The sequence below is a fragment of the Scatophagus argus genome, chromosome 22, assembly GCF_020382885.2.
Source record: "Scatophagus argus isolate fScaArg1 chromosome 22, fScaArg1.pri, whole genome shotgun sequence".
Classification (NCBI taxonomy): Eukaryota; Metazoa; Chordata; class Actinopteri; family Scatophagidae; genus Scatophagus; species Scatophagus argus.
In genome coordinates this window covers 3,317,786-3,342,474 of record NC_058514.1, presented here as the reverse complement: position 1 = coordinate 3,342,474, position 24,689 = coordinate 3,317,786, and the positions used below count along the sequence as shown (strand labels likewise).

The 24,689-nt window shown below is 43.9% G+C and overlaps 1 protein-coding gene across 2 annotated transcripts in view; it reads left to right on the top strand.

Annotated features, from left to right (window-relative positions):
• The window catches only part of sema3c (sema domain, immunoglobulin domain (Ig), short basic domain, secreted, (semaphorin) 3C), a 33,443-nt gene extending 8,865 nt beyond the window's left edge, over positions 1-24,578 (top strand). For both annotated transcript variants that reach the window (XM_046378464.1, XM_046378463.1), the window contains exons 3-18: positions 6,457-6,617; positions 7,248-7,310; positions 10,305-10,424; positions 12,319-12,409; positions 13,594-13,713; positions 13,855-13,997; positions 14,081-14,195; positions 14,710-14,779; positions 15,962-16,106; positions 16,646-16,868; positions 18,067-18,155; positions 18,770-18,811; positions 19,054-19,211; positions 20,118-20,185; positions 21,090-21,220; positions 22,635-24,578. In XM_046378464.1, coding sequence (XP_046234420.1) covers positions 6,457-6,617; positions 7,248-7,310; positions 10,305-10,424; positions 12,319-12,409; positions 13,594-13,713; positions 13,855-13,997; positions 14,081-14,195; positions 14,710-14,779; positions 15,962-16,106; positions 16,646-16,868; positions 18,067-18,155; positions 18,770-18,811; positions 19,054-19,211; positions 20,118-20,185; positions 21,090-21,220; positions 22,635-23,069 — 2,174 coding nt within the window. In that variant the 3' untranslated portion in view covers positions 23,070-24,578. The remainder of the gene's footprint in view (positions 1-6,456; positions 6,618-7,247; positions 7,311-10,304; positions 10,425-12,318; positions 12,410-13,593; positions 13,714-13,854; positions 13,998-14,080; positions 14,196-14,709; positions 14,780-15,961; positions 16,107-16,645; positions 16,869-18,066; positions 18,156-18,769; positions 18,812-19,053; positions 19,212-20,117; positions 20,186-21,089; positions 21,221-22,634) is intronic.
• The last annotated feature ends 111 nt before the right edge of the window (positions 24,579-24,689 follow it).

The following is a 24,689-nucleotide window of genomic DNA, read 5'->3' as shown; positions in this document are numbered from 1 at the left end:
GATTTAAAAGGATGCATAAACAGCCTTTTCCTGGAGTCACACAACCAGAGTTTCAACAGGTGCGTTTGTGATTGTTGCCCTCACTGTGGGTCTTTTACCTTGACTCAACACCACAGAAGCAACCACTCAACCTCAGGTCACTGAGGAAATAGAGCTTATTTAACCTTAAACAATTTCAGCCTTGAAGAAGACACAGTGGAGCCCCACCTGGTTGATCTTTTTCCTTCTTCCTTTGGCTGTCCTCCATGACTAGTAAACACCTCACCTCTGAGAATACGCTGACCCATATCTCCTGGACTCTCTACAAGAGCCTCCCTGACAGTAAAATCAAAGAGATTTACTATCTGCTGGTGCTCCTGGTGTGGTCAGGTGAGAGGTGACGGTTGGGGTGGTTGGTGGTTCAGGTTTGAAGAAGAGGCCGCCGGTGACATGTGAAGTGGAGGCCAGGTGCTAATTGGAGCACTGGGAACGCAAACCATCCCTGCATGATTGACAGGTTGTCATCTCATGTTTCGGCTCCAACAGGGAATATTAGCCAACACCTTCGCGGGTCAGTCAAGCAATGGAACCCGCAGTTGACATTGGTGCTGGATAACATCAGTCTGTGCAAACCCATGCTCACAGCCATGAGAGGAAATACACTCCAGGCTCATATGTCATATTTAGATGTGACGTCTCCTTTGGGAAATGAGTGTGAGCGAAGGCATAAATAAAAGCTCAGGCATTCTGTGCAGGCATTTGATTCCTATCACGAATATCTGGATGTAGATAATAGCAGACAAACAACAAGCGGAAAATTAATGAGTCATAATGGCTCTTAAGTCTTCCCTCTCTGAGCCAGCACTGATTTCTTAAGAAGTTGTTGCTGTTTGCGTTCTGAGTGCTGAACACAGCCTGCCTGGGAATGTCGAGTATGTGTGTTGGACAGACAATCGGACGACTCTGTCAACCAGTGCAGGACGTCCTGGGTGGTCTCTGCACACTGGAACAACACCTTAACTTTCCCCTCTGACATATGTATACACCACCAGTCATTACTGTATACCATCTGGCTAGTCCAAAAGGATCATGGATGGCCGTCCCTGTTGGGGAACAGCCATTTTTTATCTCTAGAAGAGCCCGTCAGTTGCCAGGATCAAGTCTTTTACTGGCGCAGTATGTGCAAGTGGGCCAGTGCTGTGTTAGGTAAGTGCAGCCATCCAGAACTGAGCCAGAAGAGCTCTTAGCGTTGTATGGACAAAGAGCAATGGTATTTGGCACCAGGTTTGAAGTCAGGCCCGCTTAATGAAACCCACTCCATTTTGTGAGGAGAGATGAATTGCAAGGGGGCGGTATAAGCCCCTGCTTCAATATTTATCAAGACTGGTGATTGGGATCCTCCCACCAGCTGCCCCTGACAACCACAGAACAGGTTCTCCTTGAGCTGAATGGAAAGTAAGCTTCATTAGCATGGAGTTAATTTATTCATGCTGGCCTTTCAGGTACAAAGCCAATTGATGAGGGCTGATTTGCATGGGAGAGGTTGCCTTGTAATTGGCCCACTGTCCAACCCTGAAGTGTTAATTAGGTGCAGGAACCTTTTGGCTTGTGTTCAGACAGCAGGGCCCAAGAAACCCAACACTCCAGACACCTACTCAGTTTTGTTAAAGCTGTTCATTCGTGCTCCACAAGGGCTTAGCTAATGTTTCGGCACAATAATCCCATATTGTTGCCCCATGCTGATTTATCACCTTTCCATGTAGACAGAAAAGTCACTGCAGATGTATTTTCATGAGGTGACTCCCTCATTTGGCAAACAGCAGGGGGATCTTATAAACTACAGCTGTGTTTTTCAGTCTTAACCACTTTTTTTCTCCCACCACATCAAACCATGATGCCACACTGTTTTTTTTTCTCATGTTCCTCTTGCTATCTCCTATCGTGTTAGAAGAAGACTCTAATACTGTTAAAGTGACACCAGCTCAGTCAGCTGGCATCGGCCCCTGAAACCTCATTCAGAGGCAGTCCAGAACTACAGTCGCCTCTCTCACACAGATCCCACATACTTTCCAGCCACCGAGAATCTCTAATTTTTACGATGCTGCCTCACAACAAACTGCTCCTTGTATGGACATCCCAAAGCGGAACCATGCAAACGTTTACTGCCGGAGGCAACTCAGTTATTTGATCAGTCAAGCAATTTTGGAGGCCAAGTCTTTCAAAACGTCTTACACGAGTGAAGTCTCCTTGTGGTTGTAGCCTTTCCTCTCCTGACTATATAATCACAACTGGGGGGAAAAAAGCAGTTAAGTGAGCACTGCAATCTCCCCTGCACTTTAATTGCTGCCTTACAAACAGGAGAACAGTGACAGTTGTCTTCCTGTGGTCACATTTTTTTTTTCTATTTCTACTTGGCTTTTCACCGCAATAACATAAAACAGAAAGCTCTTTTTTCTCACTTTGGGAGACTCTACAGCTCGATGCCTCTCTCTGGGGCCAGTGCCCATGAACAATCAATTGTATTACGGTTTACAGAAGGCTGAATTACCCGCCACAATGACCACAGCTTGTAGTTTCTTCAGATGTCTTTTCTTCAAAGCTGCAATGAGAGCACAGACAAAAAAGTACAGCATGCTATCAGGAGCCAGAGGGCTGCATTTCATTTAACTGCCCAAAAAGGATGTCAGTCGGACGTCATTTGATTTGACATATGTGAGATGTATGGCAACATGACACCATTTCCGTAGATTTCACTTTGAATCAGGGCAGCATCTATAGATTGTATGCATTTTCAAGTAATTAATTGACCATATTTACATTAAAATAAAATGGTAATTTGAACATCTACAACAACTGAGGAAGACCATGTTGTCAACCAAAGATATTTGATTTACAATGATATAGAACGAAGCGCAGCAGCAAAAATGTTCACATTTTTGAAGCTGAAAACAGAACATTTAACATTTTTGTTTGAGTTAAAGGGACAGTTCATCAAATTTACATAATCCATTAGAAATTGGAGGTGTGAGGTTTTAAACAGTATTTTTGCAACTTGACCCACAGTAAGGACCAAAAACCAGGATATCATGGCCTCTACTGCTATTTTGATTTTTTTTTCTTTTTTATCTGTTCCTCACAAGTTCCCCAACTTCCATGAAAATACCCTTTAAAGTGTTTCAAGAAAACTTTTACGAAGTAGCTCTTTGCCTTACAGCCCATCCTGCATCATGTGAGGAATGTTTTCAGCTAATACGATCTCTTTCGCTGCAAAGAAAGCAACCCGCTGTTTAATATTGAATGACCATTGGTAACAACAAAAGGCTTTTGTGCTGCTTCCGCTTGACCACTTCACACACAAAAACACATCAAAGAAGAGGGCAGTCTCAGCGCTCCAGTCGCCACCTTGCCCTTTCCGCCAACCCCACTGTCCATTGTGTGGATCAGGGTGGATTTTATCATCACTGGTCTGCCACCCCACCAATGGGGCACTGCGGGTCAAAGCCCAAAGTCAAAGGCAGGACTGCTGTGAGGTCCGCAGGGAGGTGTAAGGCACCACCTGCCCACATACATAATAGAAAACCCACCAACTGTCACTGTTCAAACCCTGCTTTTTGGTTTCTTTCTGTCTGTGCTCACAATGAGGACATCCATAAGAAAGACAAAACTAATAAAAAAACAGAAAAAACAGAATAAGACATGTCACCACTCACATTACCTCAGCTTCTCCCGGTCCTATTATCAAGTGTGTGGTCTCCACATTCATATCTCTGCATGAAACTGCAGATTCTCTTTCTCTTCGCAAAACAGAAGGGGTTTGTTGTTCTATTATCTACTGTTTTGTCATTCAGCATCTACAAAATACTTGAATCCGCATCCTGAAAGCGCAGTACTGTCCATTGTGAGCTGCTTGATGACGTCTGGGTAATGATGTCCACAAACATTTCTGACACTCTTCCCTCTGGGTAAGTTGTGTGATTTCAATGATGAGGAATTCACGCAAACTCACGACTAATGAATCACACGTGGTCCAGAGGATTTCTTCATCGCAGGCAGGAATACAGAAAAGACTTCCAACTTCTGTTTTCTGTTTTAATAAACTGCCATGAATTTGGACCCAACAGTGCAGCAAAGACCTCATGAAAAGGTTATGAGCCTCGTTGAATCTGTCAACTCTTGATCCCAATGCATGTGCTGAATGACTGAAAAACCTTGGTGACTGTTCTCCATGATGGAGCAGGTGCACCATCTGGCAATGTGAGCTTTTGATGTTGGCCTCCTCTGCTGCAGCAGTGCAGGCGTGACTCATATGTTTGTGTGAGATTGAGAGCAGAGCACAGGAGAAGATACTGGATCCAATGGTATGTCCAGAGGGTTTCGGTTTGTCTCTCTGTAAATAGGCTGGATCCAGGTGACACGCCCTGACTGTATCCCATCACAGCACCTGGCTTAGCTTGCCTTGACCTCCTCATGAAGGAAAATGAAAGTCTCTTTTGTCCCCCCACTGAGAAAACAATACGAAGTTCACCATAATATCAAACAGTTATTTCACCCTGTACCACACCCCTCTGAACAATTTGTTCCTCTTGTGGAATGTTCTGGGGGGATGCTGTCAGAAGGAGAGCTAAAAAGACAGGAGTGTACCATCATGTTGACGGGGGTGTTTTTCACAGGACAAAATAAGCAAATCTCAAAGGCAACAATAATTAAAAATGCATTAAGAAAACAGAAATTTTATTGAGGATAACTGCAGCCAGAAAACTTAGCTAGTAGATGAAAACAGATGCCCTTTTCTTTCACAGGACCTCAAACCTGTTTTTACATTTTAAAAAGCTGTGGCTCTTTTGCTTCCGCTCACTAGAGTTTAACTCAACCACTGAGATTATTTCTGTCCATATAATGCATGATTGTAACTCCTGGCCAGACAGTTCATTGTAAACAGCTTTATGTTTAATGACAGCTGCCACCTCTGAGCTCCAGAAAAGCAATCAGCCAGAGGAATGTTTAAATTGACACTTACCTCGTCGTGTAAAAAGAAGGCACAGTATTGTGGTCTAAAACGTTTTCCTGAAGCGCCTCCAAGAATTTGTTTTGGGAAGACATATAAAATGGATTTTTTTTTTTTTTTTTGGGACTGAATTTTGTACCCTGCGTGTTTTTAATTAGCTGTTAGTGAGTTTTTCTCTCTTGGTGGCTCAAGCTCTGGCGGAGCAAAGGATGTAACATCTCGAGCCTTGTCGGTATTAGGAAAATATGGGCTCTGCACAGAGATCTCTCCGATACTTTCTGTGATGTTATCTTCTCAGTTTTGACACAGGAGGCTGATGTGATCTCTCACGTTTAGAGGTTCCTTTTTATTAAACACGTCTGTCTGACGGGATACGTTCACATTTAATTTTCTTTCTGGAAAGTCAGGTAAAAACATTTTTGTCCGTCCCCGTTTTTGTCCTTATGTTCCTCATTAGCGGGCCAGATGATACTCGCACCTCGCATCACATAGGATTCAAAAATATGCCGCTCTCACTTCAAGACATGAGCCGTATAAGGCAATTTACCTAAACACGGTGGATGTAGAGTCGTGGGAAACTCGCCTGCGAACGAAGTGGTTAACTTGTCTTTCATTTAAAGTTAAACACTCCAGCCTTTACGTGGCGAACGTGCCAAACAACAGCCTGTGATCAGAGTGAGTAGCGCCACAGAAAAGCCTTCAAAATAAAAGGCCCGAGCCTCGAAAGCGTATGTCACACAATAATGAAAATGTGACTTTAGCCCAAGGCGCCGACACAAAGCACAGGCAACCTGTTTGTTGATTAGCAGAGGGAATACAAAAAGAGCTCAAGAGAGGGTCAGTGGAGGAGAGGAAATGGAGGGCGTAGATCTTTGAGCCTCCCCCCGTCGGCTCTCAGTGCAGATTGAAAAAGTGATAAATATGCATGAGTTTGGCTTCCACAGTGAAGCCTCTTTGATGGTAAAGGTTGAGAGTTCTCTATCTCTGGAGCAAATAGGCTGAAAATAACAGTCTGCGAATGTTTACTTCGTGTTTGTGTGTGCGCTAACAATGTGCGCCTTTAATGAGCAGAAGAGGAAGACTTTTCAACCAGTTTTCACTGTATCCCTCCTGAACGGCACAGCTTCTCTTCAGCTGACTGGATGAAAGTTAAGTGAAATGTGGGGGATCAGTTTCATGGCTGATTTATTCTGCACTCATTCAGATCTGAATTTCTTCACATTTCATGAGATAAAAGCAATTTTGCAACATTTTTAGGTCACTTAAATCTAATTTACAAAAAAGGAGGAAAACTCTGGACACATTTTTGAATCCCAAATCAACTTACTTGCTGGCAATTCAACCATATAGAAGATAATTTTTGTCTTTTAGTTCAGTCAGAGAGAGTGTTTGTTGAAATAACTGATCTAAAACTGATCTAAACTCCAGCATGGACACAAGCTTATTTGTATGTCTTTCTCTGTGTCTCTCAGACCTGCAGGTCTCCCAGTCCTTTGAACACTACAGCATATCAGACAAGGCCATGGACTACAGGATCCTGCAGATGGACGAGGACCAGGACAGGATGTATGTGGGCTGCAAAGACCACGTCCTCTCCATGGACATCAACAACATCACCCATGGCACGCTCAAGGTCAGCAGATGTTTATTATTGTCGCCTGTGATTAATGTTGTGCTCGAATGTAATGATGGTGTCTAGTTTCTCTTATTGGTATGTAAGACACACTGTAAATATGAAATGGTATTATTTTGATCTGTGTAATGATATGTAAATCAGCATGCATTTGCCGTGATCTGAACAATTTTAGGGTTATTCAAAAGAGGCATAAAAATGCTGTAAAAATGCTCAGAGCTCTCTGATAACTGATTTGGCATGCAGTGAAGGAGTTATCTTCACTGTAATTGACAGGCATGAAGTGCATAAACAGATGGAAACGCATTTCGGTTACCCCAGGGAGTGCTGCACCCCATCCATTTTTCCCGAGTAAATTGCCTGATATATTCATCGAGCGAGACCTTTTGAGCACCTCTCCTGGGTTTGAAAACACACACATTTTCCACAGACGGTAGCTGGCTGTAATCACAGATGTGTCTGTCGAAACTGAAACTTTTGTTCATTTCGCACTAATTTTCCCTGTGATTTCAGTTTGTGTAAAAACCTCAGTTTGGCCATGTGCATCTTATGTCTCTATTAAAACTGTGGCTTCTGCGGCTCACTTCCCAGAAGCTCATTTTAAAAGCTGTGCTGTTTTGTTTCCGTCAGGTGTTTTGGCCTGCGTCTACAAGCAAGATAGAGGAATGCCAAATGGCTGGAAAGGACCCTACGGTAAGATCGCCTCATCTTGGAATTCAACCAGTAGACAGAAGTATCCGGACACACCCCTTTATGGGGCTGTATTTCAGGGTTTGGGCTCGGCCCCTGACTTCCAGCAAAGGGAAATCTTAATGCTTCAGCATACCAAGACATTTTGGACAATCCAGCATGACTGTGCCCCAGTGCACAAAGCAAAGCTCCATAAAGACATGGTTGGATGAGTTTGGTGTGGAAGAGCACAAAGCTGCCTGTGTATTTAGAATGGACTTTTGTCCATATAGCGTATATAGATAGAAATATGAATATTCACGTTAGTCGATGAAGCTGCACCTTCTAAAAGATGTTCTCTACACCAATACTGTTTTGGACCCCGTGATCAGAGGCTGATTCCAGAGCCATGGACTGAAGTCACATGATGTGGACTCAAGCCAAACTCAACTTCACAAAGATCAAAAAACACTTCAACACTGACATTGTGTGATTTCACTTGTACTGGAGCCTTAAATACTTGAAACTCAAAGTTTAGAAGTTGAGGACTTGACTGGGATCTGACTAGCCCTCATCCTTTTTCTGCCATGATGGTCAACATCCAGACCAAAGGTTTTGTCAGCTGTTCCCAGATCCGTTCCACCAAGAGGGTCTCCAGCAGAACTGTACATGCCGCCTCCTGGGATTTCTCCCAGCTGTGAGTTTTTCAGGTCCAACCACATGTGTAGATCAGGCAGCAGATGTCTACGGGGTCAGCGGCTGTCCCTGAGTCATCCCGGCATCGGCACAGTTTTTCAGGACGAGGCAGTAAGGCGTGGGAGGACAGAAGGCTGTGGAGCGCTGTAGAAAAATAAACCAGAACCGAAGCTCGCGAATGGGACGCAGAGATTTCATAACCCGTCCTGATTCTGAGCAGCACTTGTTAGCAGCAACACAATCTAATGAAGACATACTGTAGGCCTCTGAGGACTGATTCCTTCGCCGCCTTTGTTTTTCCCTCCTAATTGGGCTGTTCTGGAATAAGTACGTGCACAGCTGCTTACAGGCAGCTACAGCGCAGAGTGCGGGGGAATAGAAAGAGAGAGAGAAGGAAGTTTTTAAAGACTAAACCTCTCGGCAACTTTTTATATAAATTGAGACCCTAATTTTCGACGCAACAGTACGAGTTACCATAAAAAGCATCGCACGGCGACCAGCGCTGCCTGTTTTGTCCCACATTCTCCACTTTCTCTCCATCCCCTGACAGCAGCTGGGGTAACAGAGCCTGGCTTTTGCGTAACATGCAGTTGCAGAAGTAGAGAGGAAGCAGTGATTTGTGCTGCTCCGACTCACAGACAGGCTCCCACAAATATTTGGGCGAACCATCTCCGTGTGGAACCACTCAATGGCCGCTTCTTCCTCCTGTCATCTCTTCTTTACTTGCAGTTGTGACAGTTTCTCCTCTACTAGTTTCTCTTTCTGTCTTATTATTTTCCCCCACTTGTCTTGTGGTTGCTTTTTCCAGCACCTGGTTTCTTTTGTTCTCAGCACGGTATGATTCATTTTCTCTCTCCTGTAATGCTGTTCTCCTTTCTCAGGGGTTTCTTCATATGAATCAGAGCCTCCATCCCTCTGTTATGGTTAAGCTCCCCATCTGTATATATTAAGTTCCTCTCCTCCAGCAGAATCTGCGGTGAAGCGGGGCTGCAGAGAGCTGCCACACATTGTTTGCGCCGGACGGTGGCATCGAAGGGGAAATACAACCCGACCAGGTTAATTAAGTCTGTTTGCCACCAGGTCAAAAGTTCCCCTCTTTAAACTCGATGTGATCTCCACTTGAACTTAAGACCATGAGGCTGCATGCTGTTTATCTGGCACAGTCACAAAGGTTGCATGTGTGTGTGTGTGTGTGGATAGGAACCTGGTGGGTGCGTGTGTGTGAGGGGTGAAGGAGGGTGTCGTGAGATAAACGGGTGATAAAAGTGAGGCAAAAGCAAGACAGACAGGAGAGATAAAAAGGAGGAAGTGAAATAAGAGAGATGGGTGTGTGTGATGGCGAAAACTCTGCTGTTCCTCACTGATAGCTCTCAGCGGAGCAGCGTCTCCACCGTGAGCTGCAGCAGCTGCCATTCGTGCAGCCATGGCCAAGTTTCTGACGGCTCCCTGGAAACGTACTCGCGTCCTCCCGGCTCCCCTCCTCTCCCTCTTCCTGCCTCTTCCAAGCTGAGGCTCAATTAGTTGCAAAGTCCAGCACTCCTCCTGCTGCCGTTCGGGTTGGGGGAAGTGAAAGTGGAGACGGAGGGAGATCAGTAAACTGCATTAGATACATCACAAATACTACTGACGCTCTTTTTCCACCCGCCTTAATACCAGACCAGTGAGCTCCAGGGTCGTTTGATCGTGCAGCATGTGATTGTGTAACTGTCACAGCAAGTGAGATAAGTTTGAATTACTCCCTCAAATGGAACAGGACACTTCAGGAGAGACAGTTTCTATCCACTTGGCAGGACACCAGGAAATAGACTTCATCCTCCTTTAGGCCTGTTTCAGTGCACAGCTGAGATTTTTTTTGCAGAATATTGCCAACTGCTATTTATATTCTTATTTTATGATTTAAAACATAGGTTAAATAACATTAAACTTTATATGTCAGTAAAAAGTATGAGACAGTATCAAACGCTAAAGTACTGTTTACCGTTTAGCCAAGATGCTAAGCTACTGTGATGAATCCACAAGTGAAGAAAAGCCATTAAGTTAAGAGGATAAACAACAACATCAGAGTTAGCAAACATTAGTGACCATAAGATACTGGTCACAGCAGACTAAATGAGGCAAATTGGTGCATTTTATTGCATATGAAGAAAATTTTTGATTTGTATCAGGAACAATGTTTTATTTCACCTTTCCTCTAAAACACAACAAAACTATTGGTTTAACACTTCAGTGGAGTCATATTGTGAGTCATATTTTGCTGGGGGTTTATTTCTCCTTCACCTACTGGACTTTTCACGCGTCTCTTTGTCTGTCTGTGTCTTCCAGCACGGCTGTGGGAACTTCATCCGCGTGGTGCAGCCTTACAACAGGACTCACCTGTTCATGTGTGGCAGCGGAGCCTACAGCCCCGTCTGTGTGTACGTCAACAGGGGCCGCAGACCAGAGGTGGGAACACGGCGGCACATTCGCTTCACCCCCCCCGTTTGCACAAACAAACGGGGGGGGTTTACAACCCCTTTTTTTTTTGGTCTGTAATCAAAGGAGTGTAAATACCACCACACAAAAACGAAACTCCTCATGTCTGTGGGAGATACATAGATTTTATACAATCTTGATGTTCATTAGAAAGAGTACAACATTACTGTATTTCAGAGTCACCAAGTACTGTAAAAGTATGAAGTGAGATGACAACCAACGCATGTGAAAACTGCCATAAGCTCAAACTGAAATTAAATTCATGTGCAGCATCAGATAGCCAGTGTAACGTTATATGGGAACACTGTTTTAAAACAATACTCAGTTTGGTGCCAGGACAGTGGAGATGCTGAGGATAAGAGGCAGAAAATGGAGCTCTAGTGTCGGGGATGGAGGGCTGATTTCTGGGCGCTCGGCTCTCATGTCCGGCCACACGGCAGAGCAGGGAAGCCCTCCAGGAGAAAAGTGCTCACCGAGTGGACTACAGTTAGCCGCAGACTGCCGGCCGCTGCCAAACGCTAATAAGCAGAGCGAGAGAGCTCCCAGAGAGCTCCCAGCCAGGCTCTTTCCGCACTGCGGTGCCTTTTGTCATTTGGCGGGGGGGGGTTGTTTGAAAGGCAGACTGCTCTGTTTGCAACTTCTGAGCTCAAACATGTCAGTGTCTCAAGAAAAGGGATCTGTTAAGTATAACAAGCTGCAGTGGTGGGAAGCTGACAGCAAGCTCAGACCGGACCTTTGGCCCAGAGACCCCCACCCCACCCCACCCGGCTGCAACAGACAGGCCATTTGCATGTGTTTTTGTGGCCCTCAGATGCATAATGAATTAGACACTGCCCCTGTCCCTCTTGCTTCTTGTCTCTTGAGTCTTTTATTAAGCCTTTAAATTTTTATACTGTGTGATGAGTTGTTTTCAACTCGTCTTACTCCAGAATAATGTATCAATATGAACAGATGCCACTTGTTAAAAGTAAAATTACATTTTAAAGATGCCCTCCAGACATGTCTTAAGGCATGTAAAAATGCTCCAATTTGAATAATTTGGAAACTGTGAATCCGCAAATATGTTTTGTTTTTTTTGGGGTGGGGGGGTTGCCAAAGATTAACTTGTCTGATGGTGCTTACTTCACTGTGTGCTGGTGGTTGTTCAGTTCAGTTCAGTTAACTAAACATTTTTTTCACATTTTGTTTAAGTTTTGGATGATTGTGAAAGCCAAACATGCAAGTGAGGAAGCAATAAAGAAAACACATTTTTAAATAAATGGACGCTTTAATGATCCATTGCAACCTTAAAAACTACTTTTTTAAAAATAAATAAATAAATAAATAAATAAAGGTTACTTTTTTGCAGTGTGTTGAAGTTCGGTCCACCTCCAGAGCTCCTTGGCGAACAGACGTATTTTCCTGAGAAAATGGTTTTCGAGTAAGGTCACCCTCATCCCATTTGAGGAAGCCGCATCGCTAACACGGGTTAGATTGAAATAGGATGGGACAGGAAGCTCTGTAATTTACCCAGGTTACTGTAAGAGAGTCCAGACCGCCACCAGGAGGGGGCTGAAACTTGGCAGCCTTTCCACCTGAGATGGAGAGATGGCTATCCAACACATTAGCAGGGAAATTCCTCCTTTCCTCCCAGATGGAATGTTCCCTTTACTGTCCAACAAGGGCCCGTTAAGGCAGAGCCGGCCAGGACTGTTACTGTGCCTCCGTAAAAAGCAAAAGGGACGGGAAACGTGAGCCGGGCTACCTAATGGACATTTGCTACGCTCATACGTGCAGTTTTATTGTGTCAGAGGCCACTAGACGGAATAACTTACCATATAAAACTGTCTCCAAATTCTCTGACTTCCTCTTTTCTCTGTGACAGGAACAAGTTTTTCACATTGACTCGAGGACCGAATCTGGGAAAGGGAGGTGCTCCTTCAACCCACAAGTGAACACAGTCTCCGTCATGCTCAGTAGGTGCCTCCTGCCTCCACCTTCATGATTTCAAACCACGTGAAAACTTGTGGAAAAATTACAAAAAAAAGAGAAAAATCAAAAGTTAGACATTTTTAACTGGACCCATGAAAGAGAGACAGATAACATTACTTAAACCGCACTCATTGCTGTGACATAGGAGGAACGCAATGGTGACTCAGCAAGACAAGCTAGCTTTCTTTCTCCAAGTTAGGTATATTTCATTAGACATCTTAAACTATCAAAGTACATAACCTACCAAAGAGCGTCTAGTATCAACATTAATGTACGGCGCACGCAGCTGAGCGACAGCCTCCAGATGTCAGCCACTGCCAGAGGAAATGTAAAATCAAAATTTCTACTGTTTTGAAAAATGTAACGCAGAAGTCAGAGTTCAGTTCAAGGCTGATGCAGCACCTCCTTCAGGTCAGGCCCTCGCCCCCGGTTCTCCATTCTTTGATCTCTGATTGGTTGAGGGGTGTTGGGTTGCTGTTCACACGTCCAAAGGCGACACATGGCACCCTCAGCTCTGCTTTCTGACACCCGAGTGCTGCCGTGTCAGCAGCGAGCTTTGCCAGCCAGTGAGCGCCTGCAGAGATGCCAAGCAGGGAGTCAGAAGGGAGGGGTGGACGAACCTAAAGGGGGAGGAAGGGAGAGAAGGAAGGAAGGAAGGAAGGAAGAAAGGAAGGAAGGCTGGAGCTCTGCCAAATGCAGTCGAGGTCAAAGGCAAAGCTGTGGAAGCAGATGCAGAGTCTCAGAGGACATTAAGAGGCAGTGCCTGGTCTCAATAAAATCTGCGCTTCATTTTCTTCCTCATGTCTGTGGCCGTCTGAGTGCTGTCGACACTCGCTGCTTAGCAAGCCAGCTTGGATAAGGACCGCATACTCCTAATCCCCCCCTAACTTGCCCCACATCCTCCAAAACACATGGTCTGGAACTGATAGATGATGAGGTGAGAATGAAGGAATGATAAAAAGCATGAAGCGGCTATGGAGGGCACGCAGCCTCTCATTAGTGGCAGAACACACACATCGACTGTGAAACTCTTTCACAGAACAATCTTGACATTATACAATCAAACGCTGGTGTGTTTTACTGTTTTTGTTTTCTGGGGCCGTTTCAGCATTTTCTTGTTTTTTGAAAAAGAAAATCTGAATTGGTTGTTCACCGTCTATTCCTGCAGACCAGGAGCTGTTCTCAGGCATGTACATTGACTTCATGGGGACAGATGCTGCCATCTTCAGGAGCTTGACCAAGAGAAATGCAGTGCGGACAGACCAGCACAACTCCAAGTGGCTTAGCGGTGAACCCACAGTGTTTGAATGAATATACATTGATTACTTTATGTGTGATTTTAGATGTGTTATGTTTACCCTTCTCCCTTTTCCTTTTATTTATTTCAGTAAATTGTTAAAGCCTCCATGTTTTTCTTTCCTCCATTCAGAGCCAATCTTCATTGACGCCCACCTGATACCAGACGGAACCGACCCCAATGATGCCAAATTGTATTTTTTCTTCCGCGAGAGGCTAACAGATAACAATGGAAATACTAAAAATATCCACACCATGGTGGCCAGAGTGTGTCCAGTGAGTGCTTTTGTCTGGTACTAAATGAATCCAAACTGTATGTTCTGTGGTTTCGAGTTGCTATATGTAGCTTTTGTCTACAGAATGACATTGGAGGACAGCGGAGTCTGGTGAACAAATGGACCACCTTCCTTAAGGCCAGGATGGTGTGTTCAGTTCTGGAGGAAGATGGCACCGAAACTCACTTTGACGAACTGGGTGAGTGAAATGGAGGAAATGTTTTTACATCTTTATATTTCCTTTATTTGTCCAGTGACTTTCAAGCTCCATTTTATTTTCATGTTCCATAAAATTCCCAAACGCTCGCTATTTTTGTTCCAAGTTGTCCACCAATTGCTTTCTCCACAAACAAACCATAAAACTTCCTTTGTTTGGTCTGGATTAGAGCTGTAGCCCTTTAATACTTTAATAATTTTCCTAACAGTTGCTCTGTTGTCTTTGGTTACCTTGTATTCATACATGAGCACATTATTCCAGTTCTGTCTTAGTCTCAGCTTTGGAAGCTCCAAACATCCACCCACAGCATCTTAGACATGCTTTTCCATTTAGTTCATCAGTCCATCTGTCATGTCAGAGTGTGCGATTGTTAATTCATGTATTCATCACTTTTTTGGCACTCTCACCTGCAGGATGGGGTGAAAAGGGTCATGGGGAATTTGTTGAAGGTATCACACATGTGTCTAAGAGTGCACATATGTGTGTTCCCTTTCAGAAAGTATGTTTTTGCTGGAGACCGATCAGCCCAAGGGCCTGTTGGTATTCGGCGTCTTCACATCCACAAGGTAAAGACAGACGGCGATGAAGCCAACTGTAACATTCCTGCCGGCCTCAATGGTTATGTTAATCACTGGCTGAATATCAGTGGAAGGGGACGTGCTTGTCAAAAGGCGTGTTACATAGAGACGTCATGTGTCATGATGCAGAGTACTTCAGTCAGAGGATGAACTATCCATTACCACGTCCTTCGTTTTGATGTTCTTTCCCCATCATGGCAAGCAGCAGTACATTATTTATAGCACAAACTGATACAGAATATTATATTTGCTACATGACATATGACATTAGTAGTTTTTATTTGTATGGCTTTTTCTCCAAGTTTAACCGCAACAACATGATATAATATAGTATGATATGGTGATATAGTAAAGTATAGTATAGGAAATATAAAGGTGCATTTTAAGTCTCTTATAATAATACCAGCAATTAAAGAATGCCAACAATTAAATCTGAGCACATCTTTGAATTTCTACTACTGCTACAATACTATCACAACTATTAATATGACGATCAAAACATCACATTTAAACATCACGAACTTTGACACAGAAGTAAAGAAAAGTTTATCACACACTGTGTAAATCTCTGTGGCAATCTGAACAAAACCACACTGAGAAACTGATAAAACTGCTCTCACATTCAAAGTCACAGACGGCAGGGTTGTTCAAAGGAACGGTCACTTAATCTGTCTTCTCTGATCTCTCATTGCCTTCGTCTGGTTAACCCATGGTGACCCTGCCACAGGTCCTCCATCCACTTGTTACCTCAGGCTCATAGAAAGGCTACAGTGGTGGATCCTGGCTCAAAGAACATAGCCAAACCAAACAGTGAGGTCCCCGAGGTCTCTTAACTCAGTATTATTCCCATCTCCACGTGGCGTTTCTCCCTCCGTCTTCACTTACAAAAATATTCTTCTGCTTCCCCTTTTTAACAAAGCACTCTTTTATGTGCTGGGCAGTGTGGTTTTAAATGACTGAGCCAAACCACATCACATCAATGAGGGGGAAATACGTGAACCGTCCCCACTGGTGAGCAGCAGCAGATCCACCCAGACTGAATGACTCGCACACCCCTAAAAACATCTTCATGAACAACTGCAGAATATTTGGCAGGGTGGGTCTCAAGGATGTCATTGCAGCAGGTTCCTGCTGTTGTGTTTCATTAAAATATGTATCTCATTTCCTCAGCTCCGTGTTCAAAGGCTCAGCAGTGTGTGTGTACAACATGGCCGACATCCTCACCGTCTTCAACGGGCCCTTCGCTCACAGAGAGGGACCCAACTTTCAGTGGGTGGCTTTCCAAGGGCGGATCCCTTATCCAAGGCCTGGAACTGTGAGTTCATTTGTAGGCCACTCATTCATTCACTCATGAACTGAACAAACTAAAACAAATTTTCACATAAATTATTCACCTTGACCTTATCTCTTGATACATCTCAAGCCAGAAAAATGTGGAGGGAGAAGAAAATTCTTGTATTACCAGCCTCCTTCTTGAAAAATGAATCAATAGCATTAATGATTGAACAACCTTTTGTTATAGAAAAGGAAGGACCACACAGATAAAGAAATTTCATCCACAATCAACAGCTGATCATGAATTTTTCTCATTGGGTTCATATTCACCAAGTATTGTAGTGTACATTTTATGAACTGAGTTTAACAACAGTGGCCCCAGTATGGACCCTTGTGGTACTCCATTTTTGACCTCTGTATACATTTAGATAAATTATCAGCAAACTGCACATATTGTTGTCTTTTTGTTGAATAACTACCGTGTGTAAACAGTACAAAGTTTTGGCTAAAGGATAAAATCTGACCATCAGGACAGGAGAGCGAAATTCTTCCTTACTCATTTCCTTTCGGTTTCTCCAGTGTCCCGGTGGAGCCTTCACACCGGACATCCAGACAACAAAGGAGTTCCCAGACGACGTGGTGACTTTCGTACGAAACCATCCAGTCATGTTCAACCCCATCTACCCGGTGGGGAGGAGGCCTCTGGTGGTCCGCACCAACACCGACTACAAATACACTTCAGTGGCCGTCGACCAGGTCATGGCTGCCGACGGCAACTACCAAGTGCTCTTCCTGGGCACAGGTATGAATGTAGACAGGTCACATAAATCATTGCTAGGTCATGCTAAAGGACTTGATCAATTCATATTTCATGTACAACTTCCAAAAACTGTGGTCTAAAAAAAAAAAAAATCACATTTTTCAGTTGCTCTACTGCACAAGTCAGTTATAAGCTAATATCGGCTTATCAGTTTCAAAGGGAAATGGTAGAAAATGTCAATAACACAATCCCTCCTTCATTTGAGTCATCAGTGAGGTTGTCTCCTGAGAGTAAATGATTGTTGAGTGGAGTCCCGTGGCTACAGCCACTTGTCAGATACCAGAGGGGATAGTACACTGTGGGTGTGGTGGCGAATTTGAAAACACAGTCAGTATGTTCGATATTATCGTTATCTTTGTGTCATAGATCGATAGGCTGGTAAAAGAAGCTCATTTAAGAGAGGACTTTGATGTCTCATTTGTTTTTTATCTTTCATTTAAATCAGCTGATAGAAATTGCAGATCAGCTGAGGCGATTTCCCTTTTTTTGCTGATTATAAACTACCTGAAACACATGACTCACCTGCATATCTTTCCTTTTGGTGCTTGTAACACAGCGTTTAAAGTGAATAATCTTTGCATAAGCGCATACATAATTATGCATTCAGCAAGCCTCTGTGAGACTCTCTTTCCCACAGCTGCTTGTGTTTATCGGGCAGCCTCTCCTGCTCCTGCCTGGTTTTCTTGAAGAAAAGCCAGTGCTGTCGGACCAGATCTGAGCCCAAGTACGCTGCTTTGTGTGAAGGACGAGGGAGACGCTCTTATCAGGCATTTCCAGGAGCTCTTACGGCAACTCCTTCCCCCTGCTCGGCCGTTACTCCCAGGACAAAACAGCCACACTGATGATGATTGTGTTGCATTTTGTCCTTTTCGTGGCCTTTGTCCTCCCTTGTGTGAGCTTATGGGCTTCCATTCCCACTCCTGCCGCAGTTGATTTTTCTGTGGAAACATAGAAAGCCATGGCTATCATGCTTAATTCAAAAGCAAATACGGGCAAAGGAAAACAGACTCTGAGTTTATTATTTTCACTCGCCGGTTGTATTGTAGTTTCACTGAGAGCACACGTCTGGCCATAGCTGTATCTGTTTCGCAAGGTTATTAAATGTGTGTGTGTGTGTGTGTGTGTGTGTGTGTGTGTGTGTGTGGTTACGACTCTTGACATGTCTGCTTTCTGCCCTCAGACAAAGGTACAGTTCAGAAGGTGATTGTGCTGCCAAGCAATAATTCCCTGCATGAAGATCTGATCCTGGAGGAGCTGGAAGTGTTTAAGGTCAGCTGTCTGTTTTTCTCCCCTTACTTTTATTCCACCCTTACTTTCATCCTTTTTCTCTCCCAAAATCAAAGGCAGAGAGGGAGGAGGAGGGCGAGCTTGGCCGGGATACAAAGGCGAGAGGGCAGGCAGACAAAAGATGGGTGGCATTCAGGAGATGGATGTTGTGCAGTGCGGTGCAGTGTGGAGTGATGGGGAACATGCTTAAATACTGCAAGAGTCTGGTTGTTGTCCCGAGTGAACCCTCGCACAAGCTGTTTTGTCTTAGCTCAGATCACTATAAGTATGATCAACCTGTGATCAGACGTAACAGCAATGGCTCCTTTGATCTTCCGCTGCACTGAAGAGATTTATTGAGATTTGAGATTTGAGATTTATTCTCGAAAGACTGAATATATTTATTCCAGACAATTAAAGACATCTGGGGATAAGCTGATCTTGATGGCTACCTTCTCTAATAAGGGACCTAAATTCCCCAAAAAAACACTTTTCATCAAACCTGCAGCAAGAATGCTATTAAGTTTATGTCTCCAAATGTTCCAAACTGTTCCTTATAGAAATAACAGCAATGGCTAAAAGTTCTGAACTTGGTTCTTCTATGTCCCATTTTCCAGAATCAAGCTCCTGTCACAAACTTGAGAATATCCTCTAAGAAAGTAAGTTTCCTCCCAGCTTTACTTTCTCCACATTGAGTGCACTTTCATTGCTTAAATATGTGACTCATTGTCTGTGGCTACTATGTAATGCACAAAACAGAAATCCCCCGTGGCTAATAAGCCTCCCAAAGGCGAGGAAATAAGAAGCTGTAATTGTTTCGGCGCACTGCATCATTTTCCTGTCAGCCTGCCGCTTATTAAGACAAACAGGGCAGCTGACATTTGAACTGTTTACTTTGCAGCAACAGCTGTACGTCAGCTCGGAGTTCGGGGTCTCGCAGGTCTCCCTGCACCGTTGTCAGGCTTACGGCTCGGCTTGCGCTGACTGCTGCCTCGCCAGAGACCCCTACTGCGCCTGGGACGGACTCAGCTGCTCCCGCTTCTATCCCACCGGCAAAAGGTACACAAAGGCTTGAAGTTTTGGTGCCAGTGTTTAGTATCTTGAAATTTCACGCAAAGTCGTATTCAGTGTCCACAAAGGGCTCTTTTCTTGACGGTGACCTCTAAGTCCCAGACCAATTTTTCAGTGTTAACAAGTGCTGACAGGTGTTGATTAGGGAGCCCGTTCATGGAGGCACCAAGTCCAAATTTTCACAAGTGTTAAAATAAACATTAGCAAAGTGGAGGTTGCTGAAGTTGAATGGCAAACAGTAATTCTGTTCACTTAAGCACTTTGTCATGAGAATCTAGTGAGGTTTTGGGCTGCCAATGGACGACCAACGTAGTTTTTATCAGCTATACAACATATATAAAATCAATCAGCGTGTACCACATCATATTGGGTGAACAGCAATATGTTGAACAAGGACAGGAAAGAGCTGCTTACAACTTGTGAGAGCGAAAAGATCATGTGACTGGAATCCATCAGCAATCACTTCAGCCTTAGCCATGTCCCTCATTCTGGTTGAGTTGTTCCCCTCCCCTCCATCCAGACATAACACAGACAAAGAGATATGAGCGACACCTCGCCTCTGAACCGATACCTCTCCGGTCTCTTTGAGGACCAGCTGCCTGCCTCTTGACATTCCAGTCAGACGCAGGTCAAGTTTGGTTTGGTCGCAGAACAAAAGCGCAGCGTCTGTTTTTCCTGCAGAAAATGAGTCTGAAATGTGTCAGCTGTTTACGTGCTCTTTTCCCCAAGCTGTTATGTGTGAGTGTGCACCACCGAGTGGAATAACAGTCACATTTTCCTCATATTGTTTTGGCTCACATTACTCCACTTTAATATGGGATGAACATGTGAGGAGAGGGAAGGTTGTTTTTTTCTGTATTTTTACTCATTGCACATTTTGTTTTTTTGTTTTAGGAGAAGCAGAAGGCAGGACATTATTCATGGAAATCCACTCACTCAGTGCAGAGGATTCAATCTGAAAGGTAATCAAAACAAAAACAGAGACATAACTAATCAGGTAAAAGCCTCACTGAGATTGAAATCTCTTTTTCAAGAGGAACCTGACCAGGAGTGCAGCATAAGCATTCTCACAATATTAAACATAATCCAAAAATGCACAAATGATTGTTGATGTTGGGCGAAAACCAAACCTAGCTAAAGATCAATCATCTAAATATTAATAATAATAAAATTATAAAAGATCTCTCATGATGCATAAACAGAAAACTAAGCACACTGACCATGAGTGATCATTTAAAATTGACTTTGTAGAATATTGTGAGATTTACACAAGTAAATAAGAAAGCACCAGCCCAAGGAGGGACTGATGTATAAAAGCCAACAGAACAGGAAAACACTGACGGTGATAATTTTACTGTCTTTGCAAAATGCTTGCAACGTGAGTCCAGGAATCACACAACATCCTGCATGAAAACTCAGCAGGTTGACTGGCAAGGTGGAGTTTAATGAGATGAGAGGATGTGCTCCCCAGACAGCTCCATTCCCAGTTCAGGTCTCTGAATGAACACAAGCTTGGGGGAACCAACCATATGGCCATTACCACTAATTAGTCACAAACCCTTCATGCATCCAGCTGAGCGATGAACCGTTTAGCTGCAACGAAAACGACACAGTAAAAGAGACGAAACTGAGTTGGTCCGCCTCATTGGAGGTTGTTTTGTTAGTCTGTAGAAACAGAAGAAGGCTGGGTGGAGTCTGGTTGTGCTGCAGGTGTCGGACTGAGCCGCGTGTCAACATTTCAGTCTCACTGTGGGGACCTCAGACAGATTTGAGTCCATCTGTGGGGTTTGTGTCTGTCACCAAGTGACGTCTGATGTGTGTGTGTGTGTGTGTGTGTACGTGTGTGTGCGTGTGTTTGTGTGACAGCCTACAGAAACGCAGTGGAGATGACGCAGTATGGCGTGAAGAACAACACCACTTTCCTGGAGTGTTTTCCCAAATCTCCCCAGGCCTCGATTCGCTGGCTTATTCAGAGGGACAACGACAGGAGGAAAGAGGTCAGTTTGATTTGACATTTACGGAGGTCAAAGGTCACCATCACAGCCCACACTTGCTCATATTTAACGAGCTGTGGGGACACAGTGAAAATGCTTTGGGGAGCTAACCAATCAAATGTCCTTTTTCTGATTTATAAGGAGCTGCTATGCTTTGGTCACACAGTAAAATATTACACCAAACATTAAACATGTCATGTGATCAGATGAGCTCACATCCTTGTTGAGGACGTGTGTCGCCTGAGGACTGACACAGTGAACACTTACTGGCAGCGGAGCATCCTGATGAGCAATGATACAAATCAAACATGATATAGACCTTTGAGCTAAGACTGGATTATCAGCAGGGGAAACATTTTACAAATATTTGACATCCCTTGAACCCTTTTAAAGGCTATGACAGGTTAAATAAAGCTGAGCAAGCGAGCTCCTGCTTAATAAAGACACACCTTTGATGGATCTGGCATTTGCCTCTGAAGGGCAGACTCAGACCGGCGACCATTTTATAGTCATTTCCCCACGAGAACAGAATTTGGCCATAAAATAAATGACTTTAGTTTCATGGTGTGTAATCATTGGAGTCTTTTCCAAAGTGAGGCCTGGCTGATTTTTAAGTAGTCAGTGGAAAAGGAACAAACAGTGTTGCATTAAGCACAAATTTAATCTTGTTATTTTAAATCGATGAAGATGAACACAATTCAGCTTCTCCCAGCACCTCCACTTTCACTGCCAAATCAACTTCTTTCGGTAATTTTGTTTTGATCTTTCAGTACGTAAAATATCCTCAGAGAATTTATCTCTTAAGCCTCTGTAATCTACCAGAGAAATGGAAATAAAGGCCAGCTGGTTTTACTTATATAGCACATTCAAACATCAGAAGCAATTCAAAGCACTTTACAATAGCAAAGAAAAGCATCAGAATGACATTCAAAACTATAAGTAATAATAACCAGAATAAAAACTGAATGAAATACATCAAATGAAAACAGTGCAGTAATAACTTAAACGTTGTCCCAAATACAACAAAGGAAATAAAAGTATAATGAAATAATCCATGTTGGATTTTTATAAGCATTTTAGAAAAATTAATCACAGCCATTCTCAGTTTTGATCATCTCTCCTCCAGATTATTTCAGGATTTTGTTGAATCATTTCATGTAAAACCGATGCTCTCAAGTCACTATAGGAAGGAAGAAAAGATTACCAGTTCTTAACTGTAATACTAAGGAAACTCTCCATCAAGTGTAACTACACCAGAGGGGTGAGCACCAGTTTTCCCTCATTTGGACAGAAATGACAAAAATCTCTCATAGATGTTACAGGTTGAAAGCTGAAATGTGATAGTATAATGCACATAGTTTTCATCAAATCACTGAGTCTGGAGTTATGACACCAACCTAAATGTGCCAACCACCAGGTGAAGCTGAGCGACCGCATCCTCTCCACGGAGCACGGCCTCCTCATCCGCTCCGTCCAGCTGTCTGACCAGGGGCTTTACTACTGCCTGACCACCGAGAACAGCTTCAAACGCACCGTCGCCAAGATCCGCCTGCGAGTGCTGAGCGAGGCCATGGTGAGCGTGCTGACAGACAAGCAGCAGTCGCCGTGGGCCTGGGCCAGCTCGTTGCACCCCAAGGTCCTGTTGGCAGCCTTCAGTCCAGCAGAGAGCCTGGCTGTTCAACAGTACTGCAAGGAGAGGAAGGAGCTGCAGAACCTCCAGCAGAGGCAGCAGCAGCAGCAGCAGCAGCAGGCTCAGCCACCTGGACCTCTCAGGGGGGACCTGGCCAAACTGAAGCCCCTGCTGGACCGGAGGAAGAGCCGCAACCGCCGCAATCACCTCCCAGAGGTCTGACGCAGGGCGCTGGCTGCTGCAGTGACTGACATGCACGCCTTCCTCTCTCTAAATCCAGATCCTCATTTCTCCAACTCTCATCTCAAACTGCAGAACTGCACCGTGGACGTACAGTAAAACGAGGAGGTGGGAGCGGGAGGTTGTTTTTCGGCAATATCTCGATTTCTTGCATGAGGCTATGTGACCAGATGGCTGTGGCATACACAAACGTGCACACTCACAGGCACCCGCAAGCCGCTCACCACAAACTGACGTGGCCCTGTTACGAGTGCCACTAATACACTGTGGTCTCAGCTGATGTCGGTTATGATAATAAGCACGAGATGCAGCTATGATCTTATCATATTTTAGATATTAGGGGGAAATTGGACCGGCTCGATGTCAGCTCACAAAGGGTTTGTTCTCGAAGAGGAGAATGAAAAGGGACAAAAAAGGAGACAGATGCATGTTTGACAGTGGGTGCCCCCTCGAAGTATTACACTCGTATTTTATTAGGTTCTACTTGTCTGTATTTACTTCAAACTAACACAATTGTCTTTGCTCGGTGAAATGACATGTAGGGTAATAAAACGTCCACTTTTTCTCCTCACAGGCTGAGCTCTGTCCATACAGACAGCAAGTGGTCCCCAAGTGTGAGTCACAAATGGATTAGTTCAAAGGCCAAACTTGACACCAAGCTGCCCGAGCAGCTATAGCAGTAAGACACCGAACTGAAACTGAACGTCTGTGTGAGCTGTTGCAAACATCTTCCCTGATCTCTCCCATATTTATTCCCATTACTCGGACGTACACGTTAAGAGAATGTGCATCGCTGTAATTCAGCCGCTGCTGTAGTATTATGTCACATTTCTCTCATTTCTAGCACAGAAGCATGATTATAGAAATTCATGAGTAACATAGAGGTCTCTTAATTCTTGCCTGGATTAGATTTGGGAAACCAAACTAGCGGATACGCACATTTTAGTCATTGTAAAGCTTGGAAATTTCGAGTTTACATCGTGAGGTACAGTGGGTGCTGAAACATGACAATATCCTTCTTTGGATCAAAGTTTTCCAGCTTGTCTGCAGCAAAGTGGACGTATTTGTAATTCAGTAATCGTCAGTGAGATAGTTTGTGAGATAGCCCATTTGATATGTGAATAGACTTTTGTTTCAGGAGCGTAGTTAATGTAGATAGAGATTATTTGTTGCTTCTGTACAGGGTGTTGTTGTTTCTTTATTTGTTTCATCCTTTTAATTTAAAATACATTTTCATTGTGTACATAATTTCGACACGTTTCACCAGCTGTGACTGTATCTGCAAATTGCAGAGATATGCAGCATTGTTTTCATTTTGAGAAAGGACAGCAGTACCATCCCTCCTACAGATCTCTGCTCCACGTTTAATCAAAGTGTGCGACCAGCATCATGTCAGCTTCAGCTCTGTGTGATTTCAGTGTTATGAAACATATGTATTTCTATTTATTAATGTCTTGATAGCCTGAATAAATCTGTTCAGATGAATCTCGATTTTACAGAAACATCGCGTATTTTTCTGCTTAATAGATTCCATGGTGGGTTTTGTCATCCTACTATATGAAGTCCTATGATACTGCTTTAAAGGAACAGTCACACAATATC